General features: G+C 37.9%; 1 protein-coding gene and 1 long non-coding RNA gene across 3 annotated transcripts in view; one reads left to right on the top strand and one right to left on the bottom strand.

The window, feature by feature from the left end:
* LOC139002174 (uncharacterized) overlaps positions 1–21763 on the top strand; it is a 123879-nt gene that overhangs the window by 15080 nt on the left and 87036 nt on the right. Inside the window, exon 2 of one of the 2 annotated variants that reach the window (XR_011470129.1) lies at positions 20147–20214. This is a non-coding gene — a long non-coding RNA (uncharacterized lncRNA). Of the gene's footprint in view, positions 1–20113; positions 20215–21763 lie in introns of those variants that run through there. The other variant, XR_011470128.1, reaches the window with a different exon arrangement.
* LOC139002173 (guanine nucleotide-binding protein G(I)/G(S)/G(O) subunit gamma-5) lies at positions 3905–4286 on the bottom strand. The gene has a single exon (XM_070403568.1). It carries the CDS (start codon positions 4226–4228, stop codon positions 4022–4024), a length of 207 nt encoding a protein of 68 aa, XP_070259669.1. The 5' UTR covers positions 4229–4286; the 3' UTR covers positions 3905–4021.

Genomic DNA, 21763 nt, shown 5'->3' with positions numbered 1-21763 from the left:
AGTGGGGGGGGGGTGACAGACATGCAGCAAATGATTATAAAACACTGTTATGAGAGTAATGTGAATGGTATAAGCAGAACTCAGTGATTGCATTGAAAAAAGAGCCAATTATTTCTTCCAGGTGCCTCAGTAAAGAAGAGGTAAATTCATTGAGAAGGTTGGTTTTAGCTCTTCTTGAATCTTTTCCTACACTTAGCTTCCTCAACACAGCTCTATGCTGATTTCCCTTGTACTTCTTTGAGGTCTCCTTCACCTCCTTTGCTGGGTCATCTTTTTCCAGATTCCTAAGGATTTACTGAGCAAATAGAATATGAGCAAGAATTGGTAGTTATAAATTACTATTTCAAGAAGTTGATAGTAAAGGAAAAGGAGGAAGCAGAGAAAGTGAAATAGAAGGATAATATTTGGGAGCAGAGAGGTAAAACCAGAGAAACATAACCAGGTCTTAGTCCTCCTACCATCAAATCTTCAAGATAATAATAAGCACCCATCCATACCTTCCCACTTTCACCCCACATCTATGGCAATTGAAAAGGGATTTCTCCTACTAGCAGCCCCTGCCTCCCACCTTCTTCCCACATTCTCCCAAACTTCACACATGTCTGTTTGTTTATCAGGATGACAATTAAGAATTCCTAGGAACCTCTTACCTTCTCTACATGCAAATTTATGATTATTTATCCTGATTCTTGAAGCTATGGTTGTTTTTTGGGACAAAAATATTCAAGAGAAAAAGATCTACACAGTTATAAATGAACATAAGATATTCATTCTATAAGAGGAATGGTGAAGTTATGGTGAAGGAAAGATTTTCTTTTCCCTTTTTTTCTTTCTTCTTTTTTTTGCCAAACCAAGAGCATGCTTTAACAACTGGGAAGGAAGAACTAGACGATTGCTATCTAGCAGGGTTAAAATAGGCTTTATTTAGGTTCAGTAAGAATAGCAATTTCCTCACCATATTATTCTTAATATCATTTAAAACACTTTTAAAAATCACAGATTAATACTTTAGTTGCTTTAGAGTTTACATGGTGTTTCGATTTTCAGATAAAAATAAACAGAATCCCAGTATTCTTTTCACTTTGGCATTTGGATTTTTTTTTTTTAATATGATAAAAAAGCAGGCTTGCCTCCCGGGTGTAAGGAGAGCTTCTAGCTGTAAGAGTCAATCAATTGGGAAGGGCATTTGCGGGTAGGAGTTGTGAAAAATTGCCAGCTTGACCTTGAAAATAATGAAAAATAATTGAGACTAGTGGCAATGAACATTTATTTCCCATGTGCTGCAGTCTTGCTCACATTTTTTATTTGGTTTAAATTTTTGTCCTCTACCACCTACTCACACATACTCATGTGCACTATTAACATCATAATATATATTAACAAGCCCTCACAGCTGGTTAAGAAGCTTCTTCTAGCAGGCTAATTAACATCACTTTGACTCAATGATGCTGTGCATAATGTAATCTAATAAAACTGTGTTGTGTGCACTGAGAAGCAGTCAGGATAAAAGAATAGTTCATTAACCAAAAGAGGCAGCAGCTAGGAATACAGATATACTAGCAAAATCATCCTGATTTATATAGCTTGGTAGAATTTTGTCTATATTTCTTTGATTCCTATATATGCATTATGGTAGGTAAATATAAAATGATAGAATCTCAAGGTTGGGAAAGATATAAAAGACCATCTACTCCAATGAACTGTATAATATTTAAATTATCTCAACAACATTTGCTCCCTAGCATATATATGTAACACCTCCACGTATCCTAACATCCTTTCTTCTCTAGAGTAAAACATCTCTAGAGAAGAGGTTTCCAACCTTGGCTGTACAATAGAACATCCATAAAAGCTTAAAAAAATCTCTATGCTGAAGCAACAGACCAGGTAAACTGAATCAGAATCTCTGGGGTTGGGACCCAGAAATCAGAATTTTTTAGCAGTTTCCAAGTGATTCTAAATTCAGGCAACACTGAAAATCACCTCTCTAGAGTCAATACATCCTGGAAAAATTGCTATTATAGGAAACCAAAATTGGTCACTCTGCAATTTTGATCTATTTTTCCTAAAAGAAGTTTTCTTGGGAATTCTCAGCTGAAGCTCAGGGAAAGACTCTTCTCCTTGCCAAATAAAAAATTAAGTAATAGGTTATTTTATAAAGCATGAGTGAAAGTTTTAGAACTATGTGACAGGCATCACATATAACTCCCACTTGTTTTTTAGCCCTTGAAGAAACCATCCCTTTCCTTAACCTTTTACATATCTGAGAAAGAGAAAATTGGATAGAAAAAGTTTCATGTAGAGACTGGCTCCTATGGACATGATTCTGTCACTGCTTCTCTACTCATATGATACTTGCCCATCTCTTTCTTATGTGAGATATGATCATGATACCATTGTAATTAGCTAGTTATTAATAATAGGAAAGGAGCAAAGGGAAGGCTAGACATTATACACATGTCATTTGGGCAGCTTCACTAGGAAGCTGCAACTTTCCACTCCCCAGGGAACCACCAGCCTATTCCCTGCAAAACACTAGAGAAAGGAATACAGCAAAAGGAAGATAGACACATGCCCAGTAAAGTTGGAGTGACAGAGGGAAGATACCTTCCTGTCAGCACACCTGGGAACAAAGATCATTGGCCAGAATGGGAGTGGCTACTGCAAGCATGTGAAAATTTGGGAATACTTCATCTCCTAAACAAAGGAGCACTCTGGTGACTCTCTTGTGCTCTTGGCTTGCTCTTGGCTTCCTTGCATTCACCTGTGTTTTCTCCATAGCCATGTGACCCCAAGGGGCCCACATGCAATGGATTGATGGACTACAGTAGTAAGACACAAATTAGGCTAGCCTGATGCTATATTGCACACTGCTCAATTGTGAAATGGAAACTCTGGACACTGCTCTGATTTTCAGCTCTACTAAAGCCCCAGCTACTCTTCTTCTATGGTGGAACAAAGGGAAATGAAACCTTGGAAACTCAGGGGCTTTGATTCCACGGAGTTAAAACTTTCTACAATACCTCATTCTCCCATGTGAGTCTCAGAAAATTCTTTTTCTTGGGCTATTGCAAGAAATCTACTCCCACTAGCAACCAGGGGAGACAAGGCCCTCTCCATTCCATTAACAAATAACATTCAAGTAAACATTTTATTTTAGGACACAGGAGATGGGCTTTTTCTATCCTATAGTAGAGATATTGTCAAGTAATAATCATGTAAAAATCCTCAGGATATTGAGCAAGATAGTAAGACTGTTAAACATCTCAAGATATTGCTCCCTTCCTTTTTTTTGTTTATATATGCAGGTGTGAGCAAAAGTAGGTTTACAGTTGTGATACAGTTTATTCTTGTATTATTAATTAATTAATTATTGTATTATTTATTATTATTAACCTACATTTGCCCACTTCTATATAATGATATCTTGAAAACTAAATGGCTTAATATATATATGTGTGTGTGTGTGTGTGTGTGTGTGTGTGTATATATATATATATATATATATATATATATATATATCAGCGATTTTCAACCACTGTGCTGTGGCTGGCACACTGGTGTGCCACAAGAATTTTTAAGAAATTTTAAGTCATCAGTAGGCAATAACTGACTATTTAGTCAGGGGCACTGGCCTATTTTCTCCTAGATTGTCAAATGAAAAAATGATAATAGCCAACACAATAATAGCCATCTGGAGTGAATGAATCAAAATTGTACCTATTTTTTTTTGTCAGATTGACAAAAAAATTTAACATATTTTGGTGTGCCACAGAATTTTTTTTTTTATACTAACTATTTTATTTGTATGCTGCTGCCAGTGTATATAAAATAATCATTCTTGTGAAATAGAAATTCATGAAAATTCAGAGAGGTAGATGTTAAGGACTGACAAAAGCAGAAGTTTGTAGAATATGGCACATGTTATAGGGTAAGCCTTTTGTACAGGCTTCAGATTTAGCTCTTTGAATATTCGCCGGTTCAAGAAAAGTGGTTTAGAACACCTTCAAAATTCATTTTACTACAAAAAGGAACAAACTTTCTGGGGTCTGAAGGGATTGGTACTTGAAGATACTCCAGTCAACAGGGGGTCATGTTGAGCATTCTGCAGACAGAATTGTTTCAAATCTGCCGCTGCCTGGGAAACCTTCACGCGGTTGAGCCCGGCCTCCAGCCGGAGCTGTTGGACCACTTTCTTCATAGCGGTGACGCTGGAAGAACCAGACATGGTGCACGCGAGTGCCGGGCAGATTGGTCGGTAGCGGGTCGCGGGTCCGCGGGGGCCAGTCGGCTGCCACAGAATTTTTGTTATTAGTTTGTGTGTGACATGAAATGAAAAAGGTTGAAAATCTCTGCATTATATTATATATTACATGTTATATGTTATATATTATATATTACATACCATATACTATATACTATATATAATATGTTACATGTTATGTATTACATATTACACATTACGTATATATTATATATAAATGATATCTTGGAAACTAATTGGCCTAACTCCTGCAGTATCATAGTATCACGTTGATTACAAATTCATCCATTCTCAGAAGAAGAGAACACTGTTGCATCTGTAATGGCCTAACTGAACAAAGATGGATAGTATGATAATCACCCTTTCACACAAAGTACTCTAGAAATACTTAATAACAGATATCACTTCTTCAGTTTCTTTCTTCTCTAGGTTAAACATATTCTCAATTCTTTCAACTATCCCTCAAAACATGCCTTTACTTTCCCTCAGTATCTTGGCCACTTTCCTCCTACTACTCTCTAGATATATCTAACCTTCTTAAATTACGGTCCTTAGAAATATGGAAAAGATTACCTTATTTATCCTAGATACTTTAAAATAGAAGTCCTCTTACTTTAAAGACTGAGATAAGCTGTTTTTCAATACTTGAAAAAAATTATTAATGTGAAGAACCATTAAATAAATAAATAAGTAATAATTCACTATAACTTGATGATACACTATTATCAGATGTTTATAGTGTCAGGCAGGTCTAAGCAAATGAAAGAATGGAGTTGACATTAACTTTTCAGGAGAAAACTTAAGAAGGAGAAAGTTTTGAAGAAAAGACAGATCAGAACTTAGTTTTGGACTGTTAATATTTTAGTGCCTATTAGTTGATATTTGGATGTTTAAGATAGGTATTCTGGGGAGAAGTTTGAGTTATTAATATAAGAAACTCATAAGTTTGTGAATCACCAGCATTTAGATGGTACTCAAAGACATAATTTTGGATGAGACCATCAAAGGAATGAGTATAGATAAAAAAGAGAAGAGGTACAAAGACTGGCCGTAGGGTAATCTGACATAATGAAGGGAACAATAATTAAATGGAGCAGTCACTGAGGTAGTTATAAAATCAAGAGTGTGTTCTGCATGCCCAGTGAAGGGAAAAAGTGCTCAGCTGTGTCAAATACTGCTGAAAGTCTGATAAGATGAAGACTTGAGGTCATGGATGATATTGACAGAAGTGGTTGTGATGGAGTAGCAAGAGCAAAAGCTTATGTAGAGAGATTCAAGAAAGAATAGGTATATAGGAATTAGAGATCAAGTGTATAAATGCCTTTTTCTTTGGGCTTTGCTGTAACGAGGAGAAGAGAAATGGCACACAACTGGAAGGGAAGTGAAATCAACAGAAGGGTGATTTTTTTAAAGGTAGAGAAAAACTGTACATTTGTTTATTATGAGGAAAAATCCATTAGAGAGGAGGGAATCAATGATAAGAGAGAAATGGGGAAAATAGTTGGAAGATATCCTTGAGTGGCAGAGAAAGGAAAGATCTAAAATATATGTTGAGGGCCTAGCCTTATCTAAAAGTACACAGAGATTATCCATAATAACAGGGGAGAAAGTAGAGCATATGGTCACAAATGCATTAGGGTGAATAGAAAAGGTGGTGTTGCTTTTAAAGTTATTTAAGGATTGCTCTATTTTCTCAGGTAAAGAGGAAGAAAGGACAGAAGCTAAGAGGAAGTATGAGGCAGGAAGTTTAAGAAGAGAAGAGAAGGAATGAAATAATTAAGTCTAACAGTGTAGGAGTTTAATTGCTAGACAGTATCAATGGCCCACTTAAGGTTAATAAGCATGAGCATAAAGTGAAACCAGTCAACATAGTTGTGTGTTTTTCTCTAGTCATGTCAACTAAACAAATACAGGCATGCAAGAGACATAAAATTGATTTTAACCAGGATTGAAGACAAGTGAAAACAATATAGCAAGGAAGTGGAAAGAGGTCGAGAGCATTGGCCAGGGAGTTAGTATAATGATTGACTAGGGAACTCAAGCTGAATAACAAAGGAAGTGAAGTCATGAACAATGAGATAGTGAAAAAGAAGTAGGATAGATACTTTATTGGTCCTGGTGAGTTCACATGATTGTTGGAATTGAGATACTAGGAGAAATAAACTAGAAAGATTAGTGGAGGAGATGGTCAGTGTGGGAAGCTTGAAAATGAAGTCATGCAGGAAATCATGCAGGGGTTTCAGTATTGACAAATACAAGGTTTAATATGTGACCTATAGAGTGGTTGAGGTAATGTGGAAGAGGTCATTGGAAGAGAGAAGGTTCAGAAACTAAAAAATCAGTCAATTGGAAGGATCATCTATGCATATAAAGAAATTAACAAGAATCGTGACAGCTGTACTATTGGAAAGAGTGACAAATGAGGAGGAGTGATATTCTGGGGGTCAGTACATGACTGCAAATAGGCGGGGTAGTGGGTGGAATAGGCACCCACTGATGATATAAGAATCAAATCTTGGGAGGGAGATGGCTTAGAGGTTGTTTTTGGATATTTCTTCTTTATGTAACATATAGTTGGTTTCACCTTCAGCTTATCATTGATGTATTTGTATAACATATATTTTATTTATGACTTGGATAAAATTATAAAACAAAACAAGCCCTAAGGATAGAGCTCTGAACCATGCCACTAGAAACCTCCCTTCAGGTTGATACTCACCCATTAATAAACACCCAACTAATTATAGTATGGTTTAATAATTTTATTATCCTGTCCATAAAGATGTCCAGTATTGTGAAACATTCTTTGCCTTATTGAAATTGATATTTTATATCAAGTGCAATGTTTTTCAGACAAGTATTTGCTGCCCCTAGTAGTCTTCAAAGGTCCTCAACTTCCATAGGAGAATTATTCTAATGTCCTTGCATAAAAATATTTTAAAATCAATAGAGACATATTAAACATAATTTGGATGACCTCTTTAAAACTGAGGACTTACACACTTCTTTCTGTTCCAGGGTCTGCATTTATCCTCACACTGGTACCAAGATGTACTACTTCAATTGTTATTTTAAAAAACAGAGGATGCCTTAATACTTAAATGATGCATGTACACAAAAACAGACCAAATAAAATCATTATGCACTCTATATTTTGCAGTGTTTCAAATAAAGAAAAAGACATGGGTGACCAGGCATGTGGTAGAATCATCACATGGCATGTGGTAGAATTGGAAGATCAAACCCATGGAAATCAGTACCATGTTCACATTGCTAAACAGTGATTTTAGTTCATCTAAATAGTATCACTCATCACATGAAGTTAATGGAATGAATTTAAATAATACTTTATAGCTTTATTAGCATTTATACTAGACTAGAGGCCTGGTGGGGGGGGGGGCGTGGCCTTCAGGGATCGACCCACTGTGGGAGTGCTGCTCATCCCGGTTAGCAGAGCAGCTGTGGACCTGCCCTCTGGATGGCTGCTCTCCACTGTGGGAGCACACTCATCCCGGTCAGCTGAGTGATGCTCTCACTGTGCAAGGACACTGACCACGAGGGGGCAGCTCCTGCCTTGAGTGTCTGCCCCCTGGTGGTCAGTGCATGTCATAGCAACTGGTTGACCAGTTGTTCTGCTCGTTCCACCGTTTGGTCGCTGGGCTTTTATTATATAGGATGAGCTTGGTATATAGTTTTATTTATAGTCAATTATCATTAAAATAAAAATAATTTAGGTAGATTCTATTATTTTATCTTAGTAGGGTTTAATTATTACTCAAGTTGAAGAAATACCAGTCTTTTCCATTTTCCTAGTCTAAAGACTCTGACTTTTAAAATTAAGAGAATAAAATATCCAACATGTCTTGTCCCTTATGGCTCCATGCTGGCAACCATAAAACTACTCATTTTTCTTCATCCACTAAAGTCACACTTGTATTAGTCAGTTAACATTCCCTTCAATCTCAATAGCTTTACAGAAGTTTATATGTACTTCATATGACAAGTCTCATGTAGTTCCCAGAGAAGGTCTTCTCAGCATGGTTACTTAGATACCCATGCTTACAGACTTCATCTGGACATTAGCTCCCCTGATCACCAGAACAAATGACAAATTGCACACTGGCTTTTTAAAGTTTTCACCTAGAAATGTTACATATTGTTTCCAATCACATTTCATTGGCCAAAAAATAATTTCCTTGCCATACCTTCAAAGGCAACTAGGAAGAGAAGTCCTACCACATGAACGGTAGAGGGATTGGGGAGGTTTGGTGGATAATACGAATGACTGCCCATATTCCTAGAACCTTACAAAACGAATACCGTATCTGTCGGTTTAGAATGAACATTTGTGCCAATTAGAGTTTTTTGTTTGTAAACAACAGAAATTGACTCCAGCTAACTTAAGCAATAAAAATAAATTCATTGAAAGGACTAAAAAGAAACCATTAAATAATCATGTTCAGAAAGTTTAAAAAAACACACAGAGAGAAGTTCAGGATGTCTCAGTAGTAGAATAAATGAATGGCCTCTTCAAGGTACCTCTATTGGGGTGAATGAAATTCACACAAATTCAGTCTTTTTGACGTTCATTCAGGGGGTGAAAATTAATTGGTTATATTGAGCCATATACCCACCCCATGGGTAGGGGACATCAAGCACCCTAATATCTCATTTCAGTGAGGAAGGTAATTTCCCAAAAGAAAAATCATTGTTATTATGGAAAGAGGAACAATGGAAAGCCAGAATGCAACCTTTTTTAACATTTGAAAATTTGAACTTTATTAAGCAGTCTCTTGGCATCTCCTCTATTTTTTTTGATTTTCAGAAGTTTGCTGTTCTTATGACCATCAGGTGGGAGACTGACAAGAGAAGGATCCTGTCTGCCCACAATGATCTTTTCTACCAATATGCCACATAGCTGGTCTTTCATCATGAACACTGTTTTGTGTCATCATCATCTCCAACAATCATCTAACAATCATCAGGTTGCGAGATTAGATGGCCATAATTCATCAGAGCAAGATGGCACGGGAAGGAAATAAAGGACCATGAGTCTGCATCATGGGGAACTTCCTGGAGAATGATGATTTGCGGGTGGGGACAGCTCCTGAGAGAAGTCTTGGGCAGTCTTAAGTACTAGTATTATGATTGGGAAAAGGAGCCACAGGAAAACATTTTTACAGTAAGAGTATGAACACAAAATACTTTCTTCCATTCCACATTTGCACCATCTGACCTTTGAAATTTGGCTATCATTGGGTTCTTCATGAGTACCACCTGTTTTTCTACTTTGGAGAATCTGTTATAAATAAAATGAGTTATTAATATTTGGCAATGCAGCTTCAAACACTGAATAAAAAGTTTTACTGACTACTCTGCCGAGTCCTTGAAGACAGATGGACCAAGCATGTGTGCATCATTTGAAATGGCAGCAGTTTGCAATGGAGGGCCAAAATCTCATTCTGTCTACCCCGCTCCCACACACACTACTTCTGCAGGCTGAGCTCTCTGCATAATCAGAGAGAGAGTTCTGCAAATTCAAGAAAAAGATAATAGCACAAGTCTGGGGTGGATTTGAATTATATTTAGTTACTTTTATTTAACTAATTTTTAAGAAAAGACTGATGCCAAAGATTCTATAGATGTGTTTACAATATAAAACATTTTGTAATGAATAAAATTCTCCCTATAGAATCGCTCACTAGTCATAAACTAAGCAATCCAGATGCTGTATTTACTCTCTCAGGCCTTAAGTAACTGCTAGTTTACAGAATGGCCCAAAAGTAGAAACAAATACAAAGATAAGGAAAGGCATTTCCATGCCAGTTTGCTAATAAGTTGCCACTTCAATTTCCTAAATGAATTCCTAGTGGCCTAAAAGAGTTGACATAGATTCTGAACTCTGTCAAACTTTTAGAGAAGAGCTTAGAAGTTAGTAGAAAAATTGATAAATTAGTTTGATTTTAAGAGATTGAAGACGAAATAATGAAAACATTAGTCACCGTATTCATTCCTTAGGCTGGGAAGTTAAAGTCAATTTTTCTAGGAGGCAATGTGGAACATAATGATTCTATATTTTAAGGGCTCATTCTGAGTATGGATTTAGAAATGCATTATATACAATGCTACGGATTACTGCATAGAAATGCATTATACGGAATGCTGCTGACTGCAGCATAGTGGATTGAGGCAGCTATTTGCTACACCCTACACCTTCATGGGGTCATTGTAGGCTAGAGACTGGATCTAAATTGAAATCTAATCATGTTATTCTCCCGATGAAAATACTGAAATGGCTTCTCATTGATCTTAAATTCTAAAATCTGTGACATGGCTGGCAACATCCTGGCCAGATCTACTCCTTGCTTACCACTCCAACCTTAGCTCATGATGCTATACTGTAGCCACATTCTCAGTTCCTCCAATACCCCAAGCTCCCCCTCACTTCAGGTTCTTTGCAGATACTGGCTCCTTTGACAGGGATACTTGTTCTCCATTTGTTTAGGTGGCTAACTCCTACACATCGTTCAGGCCCCAAACTAGTCTTCTTTAGTCTTCCCTAACTCCCAGAGAGGTCAGGTCTCTTTATTACACCTTTTTTTAAAAAAAAAAAATTCAAAGATATTGAGGCCAGAGGAGTTATAAATTAATGATGAGAAATAATTTATACTAGTCATGGAGCAAAGATATTTCCCAAATTCAGAAGCAGGTTCTTTCCAAAATCCCATTGGTACAGATTTTTTTCCTACATGTAAAATACGTTTCTCCATGGTACTTGGAGTCCAAGGCTAATTCAAAAAGATTGACCCACTGAAAAACATGCTCAAAAATGGTGCTTTCAGTACTATTTCAACTACATTTAGCCACAGTTTATAATATTATTTACATAGGAAAAGACAGTCAGAATTTTACATAAAGATATCAAGAATACATTTATCCTGTGGCAGCAGCTTTCCCTTGTAACCCCCTTCCCCACGACAGAGATGATAGAGGGGTCTAGGGAAAAAGAGGTGGGAAGAGGAAGACTGCTATAGGAGGAGTCACCTGAGGTTAGGTTGATACTTCTACACACCTGTAACATTTAATTTCCCACCTCTATACCTCACTTCACATGTGACCTTCAATAGAAGAATACATCATAGGGGTATCACACAGGGGAAGAGAGGTATGTGGAACAGGGTTGTAATATTGAGAAAATATTCCAAAGGTACCAGTTTATAAATCAGACAGATGTTCTTACCTCAGGGAGTGCTTGTCCTCGTGTCTATTAGCTAAGACATGCTCTTTCCAAAATAATACTTAGAAGATTTTTCTTAAGCATGAAGCCAGAGGGAAGGTATTTGAATCATTTATGCAAAAGCCAAAAGATTTATACCTGCTCTGTCCAGAGAACGTCTTGCTAGTGGCTGGGATTCTTGTGTCCATCTGCCAGACACATAGTGCCTGTTTTCCCTAGATGCTGCTAAAGACTCACAATTGTGTTTTTTTTTTTCCTTTCCATCTCTTCCTTTTTAATATTCCCTATTAGTCTACAAAGTGCTTCAGTCATTATAGCCTTACATCTTAATATAATTGCCAAGATTAGAGCTTATCCTTCATCAGCACATTTTAGATTGGCTTCCTGATGAGATGTTAAGAAAGCAGACACCTTAATCTCACCAGAAATAGTTTACAAATCATATTTAAAGTAGGGCTCCTCTGTGAAATTAGTTTGCAAATAATGCTACCTCCTATGTGTTGATTCCTGTGCCTATCTCCTAAGTTTAAAGCTATAGCTTACATCGGCAGTTTTTGACATTTATCCTCTTCTTATACTTCTCTTGTTACACTTTCCACACTCACTGCCTCAAGTCTTTGTTAAAACTACATATGAATTTAGACAAGGGAAGAGGTTGGTGGTTGTGTGTTTGGGAGATGACCAGAGTACATTTGTACTGAAGAGGACCTTAGAGCAGGGGTCCTCAAACTACGGCCCGCGGGCCACATGCGGCCCGCCGAAAACATTTGTTTTTTTACTTCAAAATAAGATATGTGCAGTGTGCATAGGAATTTGTTCATAGTTTTTTTTAAACTATAGTCCGGCCCTCCAATGGTCTGAGGGACAGTGAACTGACCCCCTGTTTAAAAAGTTTGAGGACCCTTGCCTTAGAGCAGCCGTGGGCAAACTAAGGCCCGCGGGCCGGATCCGGCCCGTTTGAAATGAATAAAACTGAAAAAAAAAAAAAAAAAGACCGTACCCTTTTATGTAATGATGTTTACTTTGAATTTATATTAGTTCACACAAACACTCCATCCATGCTTTTGTTCCGGCCCTCCGGTCCAGTTTAAGAACCCATTGTGGCCCTCGAGTTTGCCCACCCCTGCCTTAGAGGCACCAATCTGATTCATAAGGGAACTTCTCTTAAAGTTGTGACTATGAAGTAAAAACACTGTTTTTTTTTCTAGGCTTCTGGGTTTATTTGAGGGTAACTTCAAGTTGACGTGGCCCTTTTGATTGTCTTTTTTTGTTGTTGTACCACTTTTGATAGTACTGATATAGGTAAAGAAAAAACTTTTTTCTCTACCATGGGAAACATCAGCAATCTGAGTATGATAATAAATGGCAATTGGCACTGGTCTTAGTCTCAGGAAGAAAAAAAGGAGTGATAGGAATATGGTGTATATTATTATTATTATTATTATTATTAAGAGTGTCCCATCTAAAAGAAGTAACTGCTATATAATTCAAGTAAAGTATTGCCATTTAGGAATGTGGGCCCTGCTATCAGTCTTTTCTCTTTCTCTAAAGAAGCCATAAATCCAGACTTTTATGTGAGCTCTCTCAATTCTTTCAGAGTTGGCTCACACTAATGCTTTTTCGTGACTTTACAGGATAGTTTGGCATCTATTTTTCAGGAGACATTGACATCCATTCTATCTTGACTGACTCATTTGGTGGGAACTAGAAGTCCACATGCCATTGCAGATAAAATAGGGTAAGAGGTTTACGAAAAGGGAGGAGTAGGGGAGATACTGCAATATATAAAGATAATGAGTATTGGTTTTTTTAAAAAAAGCTTTATTTTTTACCAAAATATCTATATTTTACCAAACTGAACTCTTGAGATGTCAAAAACATGTATGATAGTGAGAAATTTACAACTTTTAAAAGAAGTGCTATAACCTTTAAAACAGGCAATGAAAAAGGAATATTGGAATATAGAACTGTCATAAGTCTAGGAAGACCTGTTTTTTTTCCCCAATCCTCACCCAAGGATATGTTTCTATTGATTGTTAGAGCAAGGAAGAGAGAGGGATATGGAAGGAGGGAGAGAGGGAGGGAGGGAGAGAGAGAGAGAGAGAGAGAGAGAGAGAGAGAGAGAAACATCAATGTGAGAGAGAAACATCAATTGGTTGTCTCCTGTTCATACCCCAACCAGGGATCGAACCTGTAATGTAGGTATGTGCCCTGACCTAATGGAACCTGCAACCTTTTGATGTATGGGACAATGCTCCAACCAACTGATCCACCCATCAGTGCAGAAGACCAGTTCTTATATAAAATTGATACTCGTTATTAGCAAAAATATAAAGAAATGCCCTGTATGATAAATGACAAAATTGAAGATATCAGTTACCTGAGATGCAATTTGGGAGGGAGTGAGTACCAAAGGGCTTTAATTGTGTTGTTGGTGTTTTATTTCTTAAGATGGGTGATACGTATATAAATGTGCACTATAATTGTTATAAAATTTTATAAGTCTGAACTATTTCATAATAAGCACATTTTAAAAGAATAAATGTGAGACCCTTTTCAGATCTGTGAATGGTTTTCTGCCAAACAATTACATTTTCTTTTCAAGGGCAAGAAGGCAAAAGGCTCTTAAATTTTTCTTCTCTCACTAAAAATCTCTCAGCCTCTGACAGATGCCAGGAGTTGTTAAACTGAAAAGTACACTTCAGATTGGCAGGAACATGGAGGGGTTACCAAAAATGTGCTAGCTGATAGCACCGCTATGACTCCAAGCAATTGGACCTAGACTTCTGTGCCTGGAAGGAACAGAGGAAAAGTAGTATTATATTCGTGGAGAAAACTTCATGAATCAGAGTGATTTTTCTCAAGGTCAATGAGTTATTAAGTGATGGAGCATTGACCTCAAACCTAGGTTTTCTGATTCCAAATATTTACTTTCTATATATGCTCTGGGTCAGCTCAATGGTTGAGCTTTCCCAGTGTCTAATAGTGAGAGGTATTTGATGAGGGGGGGTCCCAAGATTCCAATCCTCAAAAAATTAATAAAACATCTTTAGTACCCATAATAAATTGATAGGGATCTATAACCATGACTTCATCAAAACTCTTTCTGGACAATTATCTGCCAGTGACTTATTTTCCCTAATCCCACAGTTTGATTTTACCAACCTGGGTAGGAGCATGGATTTGGCCATGCCCCAGACTTGATGATTAATCCTGTTCTTAATCATGGGTGAATTTAAAAAAACAAATAAACCTCACATATGAGAATATCCGCATTCTTGCATTATCTGTCTGATTGCTAGTTCTGTCTAACCTAGTACCTATGTTCTTGTAACTATAAAACTTTCTTTAAATAAATTATTTATATTCATGTTTTAATTTTCTTTCTCAGCAACATACTTATTTTCTTATTTTGTCATTTGATTCTCATGAGTTTTCCAGACATACAATGATATTATCTGTAGTCATAAGTTTACCTCATTCTTTCCAGTTTTTAGATCTCTATCTTTTTTCTCTCATCCAATTGAATGAGTAATACCTTCAGGGAATGTTAGCTAGTAGTACTGACAGCAGGCAACCTTGTCATATTCCTGACTGACAGGTGGTCCTCATCAAATCCTAATTAAGATGCTATTCATGTGATGATGGCCACCCTAGCAACTGGAGGAGATACATATCTGTTCCTCTTCACTGAGGGAGAGTGTATGCTAGTGATTTTCCAGACTTTTGAGGTATTATTGACATATGTTATGTAAGTTAAAGGTGTACAAAGTGATTATTTAGTACACAAATGTATTATGAAATGACTACCACAATAAGGTTAGTTAATACCTTTGTCCTCTTACATTATTACAATTTGTGTGTATGTGTGGTAACATTTAAGGTCTATTCTTTTAACAACTTTCAAGTATGTAATACAGTATTGTTCATTATAGTCACCATGTTGTATATTAGATCCCCAGAACTTATTAATCTTATATCTGGAAGCTTGTATCCTTTGACCAACACCTCCCTATCCCTCCAGTCCATGATAAGCACCATTATATTCTATTTCTATGAGCTCAATATTTTTAAAAATATGTTCTTATTGATTTCAGAGAGGAAGAAAGAGGGAGAGAGAGAGAGAAACATCAATGATGAGAGAGAATCATTGATCGGCTGCCTTCTGCACACCCCCTACTGGGGATCGAACCTGAAACTCAGGCATGTGCCCTTGACCAGAATCGAACCTGGGACCCTTCAGTCTGCAGGCCAATGCTCTATCCACTCATCCAAACTGGCTAGGGTGAGCTCAATATTTTTAGATTCCACATGTAAGAATGTAGAGTATTTGTCTTTCTCTGTCTGACTCATTTCACTTAGCATAATGCCCTCAAGGTCCATCTATGCTGTCATAATGTCAGAATTTACTTCTTTCTTACAGCTTAATTATATATATACTAGAGGCCCAGTGCACGAAATTCGTGCATGGTGTGTGTGTGTGTGTGTGTGTGTGTGTGTGTGTGTCCTTCAGCCCAGCCTGCACCCTCTCCAATCTGGGATCCCTCTCACAATCCAGGACTGCTGGCTCCCAACCGCTCACCTGCCTGCCTGCCTGATTGCCCCTAACCGCTTCTGCCTGCCAGCCTGATCACCCCCTAGCCACTCCCCTGCCAGCCTGATTGACGCCTAACTGCTCCCCTGCTGGCCTGGTCGCCCCCAATTGCCCTCCCCTGCAGGCCTGGTCCCCCCATCTGTCCTCCCCTGCAGGCCTGGTGGCCCATAACTGTCCTCCCCTGCAGGCCTGATCCCTCCCAACTGCCCTCCCCTGCTGGCCTGATTGCCCACAACTGTCCTCCCCTGCCGGCCATCTTGTGTCCACATGGGGGCGGCCATCTTGTGTGTTGGAGTGATGGTTAATTTGCATATTACTCTTTTATTAGATAGGTTAATTTTATATATCTCACAACTTCTTTAATTATTGATTCATCAATGCACACTAAGATGTTTCCATACCTTGGCTATTGTGAATAATACTGCAATGAACATGAAAGTGCAGATAGTCTTCAAGATGGTGATTTAGTTTTCTTCAAATATACACCCAGAAGTGGAATTGCTGGATTATATGGTCAGGCTCCCATTAGCAAGGAAGAAACAAGAATGGATTTAGAGCAGACAACTAATGGTGTTTGCCTTAAATAGACAATTTGAAATAATGTTTTCTGAATTCCTTTAGCAAACGTGAGACAGAGATCTAATAATTTCTTAGGAATAAAAGAAATATAAAACCATAATAAATTATGAATACCACTTTCTTCCTACCCACTCTAGTCCATGGCATAATTAATTTCAGTAAAAATCAATTGTATAATTTCTATTAGTTGAAGAAGATCCATGAAATATGAAAACATTAGGCTTTCTATTTACACAGAAAATATTTTAGTATGTGATCTCTCTCTTCTTTCTCTTCTCTCTTTATCTTTCCCCAGAACTCTAAAAATTCATTCATGATATCATTTCCAGAGACCACTGTTAAGAGAGAGCATGATGATCAGTTAACACACACACTCAAATAACTTGGCCGAATATAGAGATCCAGTTTATCCAAGAAGTACAAATTGCTTTATATTAATGTTACAGAGAAGACAGGTTTTTTTCTCTTAGCAACAATTTTCTCATAAGTAGATGACTATTGTTTTATGGTCCTGTAACAAAGTGCTCCAAACATTATTGAACATGTCAACTGCCACTTTGAACAGGCTTGAAATGCCTGGGGCTCTAAAAACTGATAAGAAACATCAGAACCTATTTCGGCTTTTCAAAAGCTTCTTGACACTCCAGGGAAAGATATCCTTATCATGGTTGCCTCTTCTAAGTAAAATCAAAAAGCAGACCAGCTACAGCGCCAGAGTGAGATACTCGTATTAATGTTCTTGCTCCCAACATGAGGATTTTTGTCTCTTAAAGTTGTTTGCTTGCATGGATGTAAGAATTTTCCAATTTTTCATGGTTTCCTCTCTGTTATGAAAAGGAATTAAGTGAACTTTTCCAAATTTAATCTTATATGTTTAACTTTTGAAAACTCAAATTTGAATCTTGTAAGCTTCAATATAAAGTAAGCAAAATAAGCCAGTCAGAGAGAAATAGTATCACATGATCTCACTCATATGTGGAATCTAGTGAACGAAATAAACTGATGAACTAAATAGATCCAGTGACATGGAAGCATGGTATAGACTGATGAATCGCGGAAGGTGTGGGGGAAGAGATTAACCAAAGAACTTATATGTATATATGCATGATCCATGAACACAGACAATAGGACAATAGTGTGGTGAAGGCTAGGGGTGGGGGGGAGTGTGTGAGAGTGGGGTAGAGTGGGGTCAGTGGGGGAATAAAGGAGGGACATCTGTAATATTTTCAACAATGAAGATAAATTTCAAAAATAAATAAAGCCCATTACTTTAACATTCAACACATATTTTTGGTTTGTTTATGCATTGTGTACATACCCTGTAGTAAGAACTGAGACACAATAGTGAATAAAATAATGGTCTCTGTTTTTACTGAATTTATAGCAGAGTGGAGAAGACAGATATTATCAATCAAAGTGTATTCAGGTAGTAGGTCCCAGAACACAGATATTTAAAACTAAGTTATGATTTAGTGTTGCTTAAGGAAAGTAATGCCAGCTGCTGAACCAAAGACACCTCAATTTTTCAGCAGCTTAAACACTAATGAATTACTTCTTGCTCATGTCAAAGTCAAATGAAAGCCTCAGGCACCTTCATCTTAGACCTCTGTCCTCCTCGAAGTCCTCTGAATGCTTCCCAGTCAGGTAGTGGATGGAGAAAGAGAGCAAGGTTTACTTGTGGGGAAGTTTTATGGACCAGGCCTGAGAGTAACACATCACTTCTACCACATTTTATTTAGTTACACAGTCACACCTAACTGCAAAGGAGGCTAGAAAATATAATCCATGTGCCAAGAATGAAGAAGGAAAAGTGGACACTGGTGAGCACAAATAGTGTCTGACTAAACCTGAAGAGCAAGTAGCAACAGGCCATGAAAGTTGAAGGGGGAGAGAGGTAGGAGAGAGGTCATGAAGAATGTTACAGGCAGAGAGAACATATAGTGAAAGACTGAGAGGTGAGAAAACATGGTATTTGGAAGATGAAAGTTGTCCAGTGGGGCTGGAATATGGAATTCGAATTGGTGAAGTGAATGATAAGGCGGTCATAAAAATCTTTGTAGACCATTTCAAGCAATATGGGTTATCCCAAGAGAACTAGGGCTCCATTTAAGGTTTTAACTAGGGAAGTGAAATGATCAGGTTAAATATTTAGAAAAACCATAACTCCCATAGTATGGAAAAGACATTGGACGAAACGAGGGGAAATAAGACTGAAGGCCAATTAAGAAGCTGTTTAAATAATCCAGGTGATGGGCCCTAAACTAGGATAATGGCACTAATAGGTCTAGAAAGAAAATGTGGATTGGTTTGGGAGATATTTTTTTTTTTTTCGCTTAAAGTATTACAAAGGGTATTACATAAGTGTCCTTTTTTCCCCCCCGCCCTTGACAAACCCCTACCCTCCCTTACCCCCCAGTGTCTTATGTCCATTAGTTATGCTTATATGCATGCATACAAGTCCTTTGGTTGATCTCTTACTCCCCTCCCTCCTGCCCCCCAACTCTCTCTGGCCTTGGTTTGGGAGATATTTAGGAGGCAGAATTGAAACAGTATGATTTCTGATTGGTGTTCCATGCAGCTTCAACCTGCAATGTTTCAGATATGTTTCTGTATTTTAGCTAGGTATACTTACTGGTTCATCTAGGTAAGCCAGAACAAACACTCCCAGTTCATATGACAACACAATTGTCAGACTTTGGAATGAGGTTAAGGTGTCCCCAACTCAGAGAGCAAGATATAATATCAATATATCCATTTAGAATTATAAATGCAGTTGTAGATTTATTTCTCATCCAAGGCTACTTGCCTGAGATTATTATATAAATCAATAACTGAGATGAATGAAGAAATCCTCAGTTGACTCTGGGCATCTGATACCCTATTTTTCCCATTTCATAGCCTTCTAAAAATTACAGGATTGCCCAAATTGAAACAATTTTCTGCTTTCTCATGAATCAGGTTATGTCTTGGTTTGCGGTGAATGCTTAATTTTGACACTGCTGAAGAAGTTGGGGACATCTTAGATGAGAAGCAAGAGGTGCCAATACCTTGCTGTGCAAAGGCCTTTCCAGCATATTTCAGGACATATTTGTTTGGCAGAATCCAAGACTGTGTTCTGGGACCTACTACCTGAATACATTCTGTTTTTGCAATATCAAATCACAAAGATGCTGCTTGCCAAGACTCACACTGTTGTCCACCTGGCCAGGCTTGACCACTTTAAGAATTGAAAATAGCAGGCAGAAGGTCCTGGCTGACATTGTGAAAATTAGGCCAAGCCCACAAGCTCATGTGTAGAAGCAATTGCTGGCTGGATTCTGAAGTCTCACCGTGTGTCCCCTACTCTGCTCCTGATCAGTGATCCTGAGTGATGTCATGCTGTTCTGGCTCTATTTCTTCATCCCTCTCTCCATTAAACATATCCAGTTCCTTAATTCCTCATCAATCCTATTTACTTCCTTGTACATCACAGGTGTTCTGGTGCCACATTCGACCTTCAACCTGTCTGAACCTGGCATCTGGCTCCTTCCCAGGAAATAGGTATGTATTTCTTTTAGTACTCTACTTTCATTCTGGAGCTTCCTGCTCTTTGGAGAGTCTGTGCCTTATAACTGCTGTTGTAGCCTCACTCAGACATCACAGTGCTGCTATGCAACTAGAATTATCCATTGGATCCCATCTGTTCCTTCAGGGTGATACCACTTGCTTTCTAGTCCTGTAGAATATGGTCATAGTGCTGGCTTCTTTTTTTTCTTTTCATTTGGAATTGACTAATGACAATTACTCCTGTTTCTGAATAAAAATCTGTTACTCCACATCCTCGCCAGCACTTGTCATTTGTTGATTTGTTGATGATAGCCAGACTGACAGGTGTGAGATGGTACCTCATTGTTGTTTTGATTTGCATCCCTCCAATGATTAGTGACTTTGAGCATGTTTTCAAATGTCTCTCTGCCTTCTGTACGACTTCTTTCAAAAAGTGTCTATTTAGGTCCTTTGCCCATTTTTTGATTAGATTGTTTATCTTTATTTTGTTAAGTTGTATGAGGTCCCTATAAATGTTGGAAATTAAACCCTTATCAGTGATAACATTGGCAAATATGTTCTCCCATGCAGTGGGCTTTCTTGTTGTTTTGTTGATGGTTTCTTTTGCTGTACAGAAGCTTTTTATTTTGATGTAGTCCCATTTGTTTATTTTCTCCTCAGTTTCCATTACCCTAGGAGCTGTATCGGTAAAGATATTGCTACAACATATGTCTGATATTTTGGTGCCTATGGAGTCTTCCAAGATTTTTATGGGTTCCCGTCTTACACTTAAGTCCTTTAACCATTTTGAGTTTGTTTTTGTGTATGGTGTAAGTTGGTGATCTAGTTTCTTTCTTTCTTTTTTTTTTTTGCATTTTCTGACCAAATTTCCCAGCACCATTTATTGAAGAGACGGTCTTGACTTCATTGTGTACTCTTGCCTCCTTTGTCAAATATTAATTGAGCATAATGGCTTGCATCTATGTCTGGGTTCTCTGTTCTGTTCCATTGGTCTATATGTCTGTTCTTGTGCCAGTACCAGGCAGTTTTGAGAACCATGGCTTTGTAATATAGCTTGATATCTGGTATTTTGATCCCTCCAACTTTGGTCTCCTTTCTGAGGATTGCTGTGGCTAATCAGAACCCTCGTGCACTGCTGGTGGGAATGCAGACTGGTGCAGCCACTGTGGAAAACAGTATGGAGTTTCCTCAATAATTAAAAATGGAACTCCCATTTGACCCAGTAATCCCACTTCTAGGAATATATCCCAAGAAACCAGAAACACCAATCAGAAAGGATATATGCACCCCTATGCTCTTAGTAGTACAATTTACAATAGTTAAGATTTGGAAACAGCCTGAGTGCCCATCAGCAGATGAATGGATTAAAAAACTGTGGCACATCTACACAATGGAATACTATGCTGCTATAAGAAAGAAGGAATTTGCCGAAACCGGTTTGGCTCAGTGGATAGAGCGTCGGCCTGTGGACTGAAAGGTCCCAGGTTCGATTCCGGTCAAGGGCATGTACCTTGGTTGCGGGCATATCCCCAGTGGGAGATGT

Source organism: Myotis yumanensis, unplaced genomic scaffold, assembly GCF_028538775.1.
Source record: "Myotis yumanensis isolate MYYU_CA2020_CCGP unplaced genomic scaffold, mMyoYum1.0.hap1 SCAF_2, whole genome shotgun sequence".
NCBI classification, from domain to species: Eukaryota; Metazoa; Chordata; class Mammalia; order Chiroptera; family Vespertilionidae; genus Myotis; species Myotis yumanensis.
The sequence above is the reverse complement of the archived record's forward strand: the minus strand, read 5'-3'. Positions and strand labels throughout refer to the sequence as shown.

What these genes read in the sequence shown, in the direction of transcription:
- LOC139002173 (XM_070403568.1), bottom strand. Translation starts at nt 4,228, where the DNA reads ATGTCTGGTTCTTCCAGCGTCACCGCTATGAAGAAAGTGGTCCAACAG.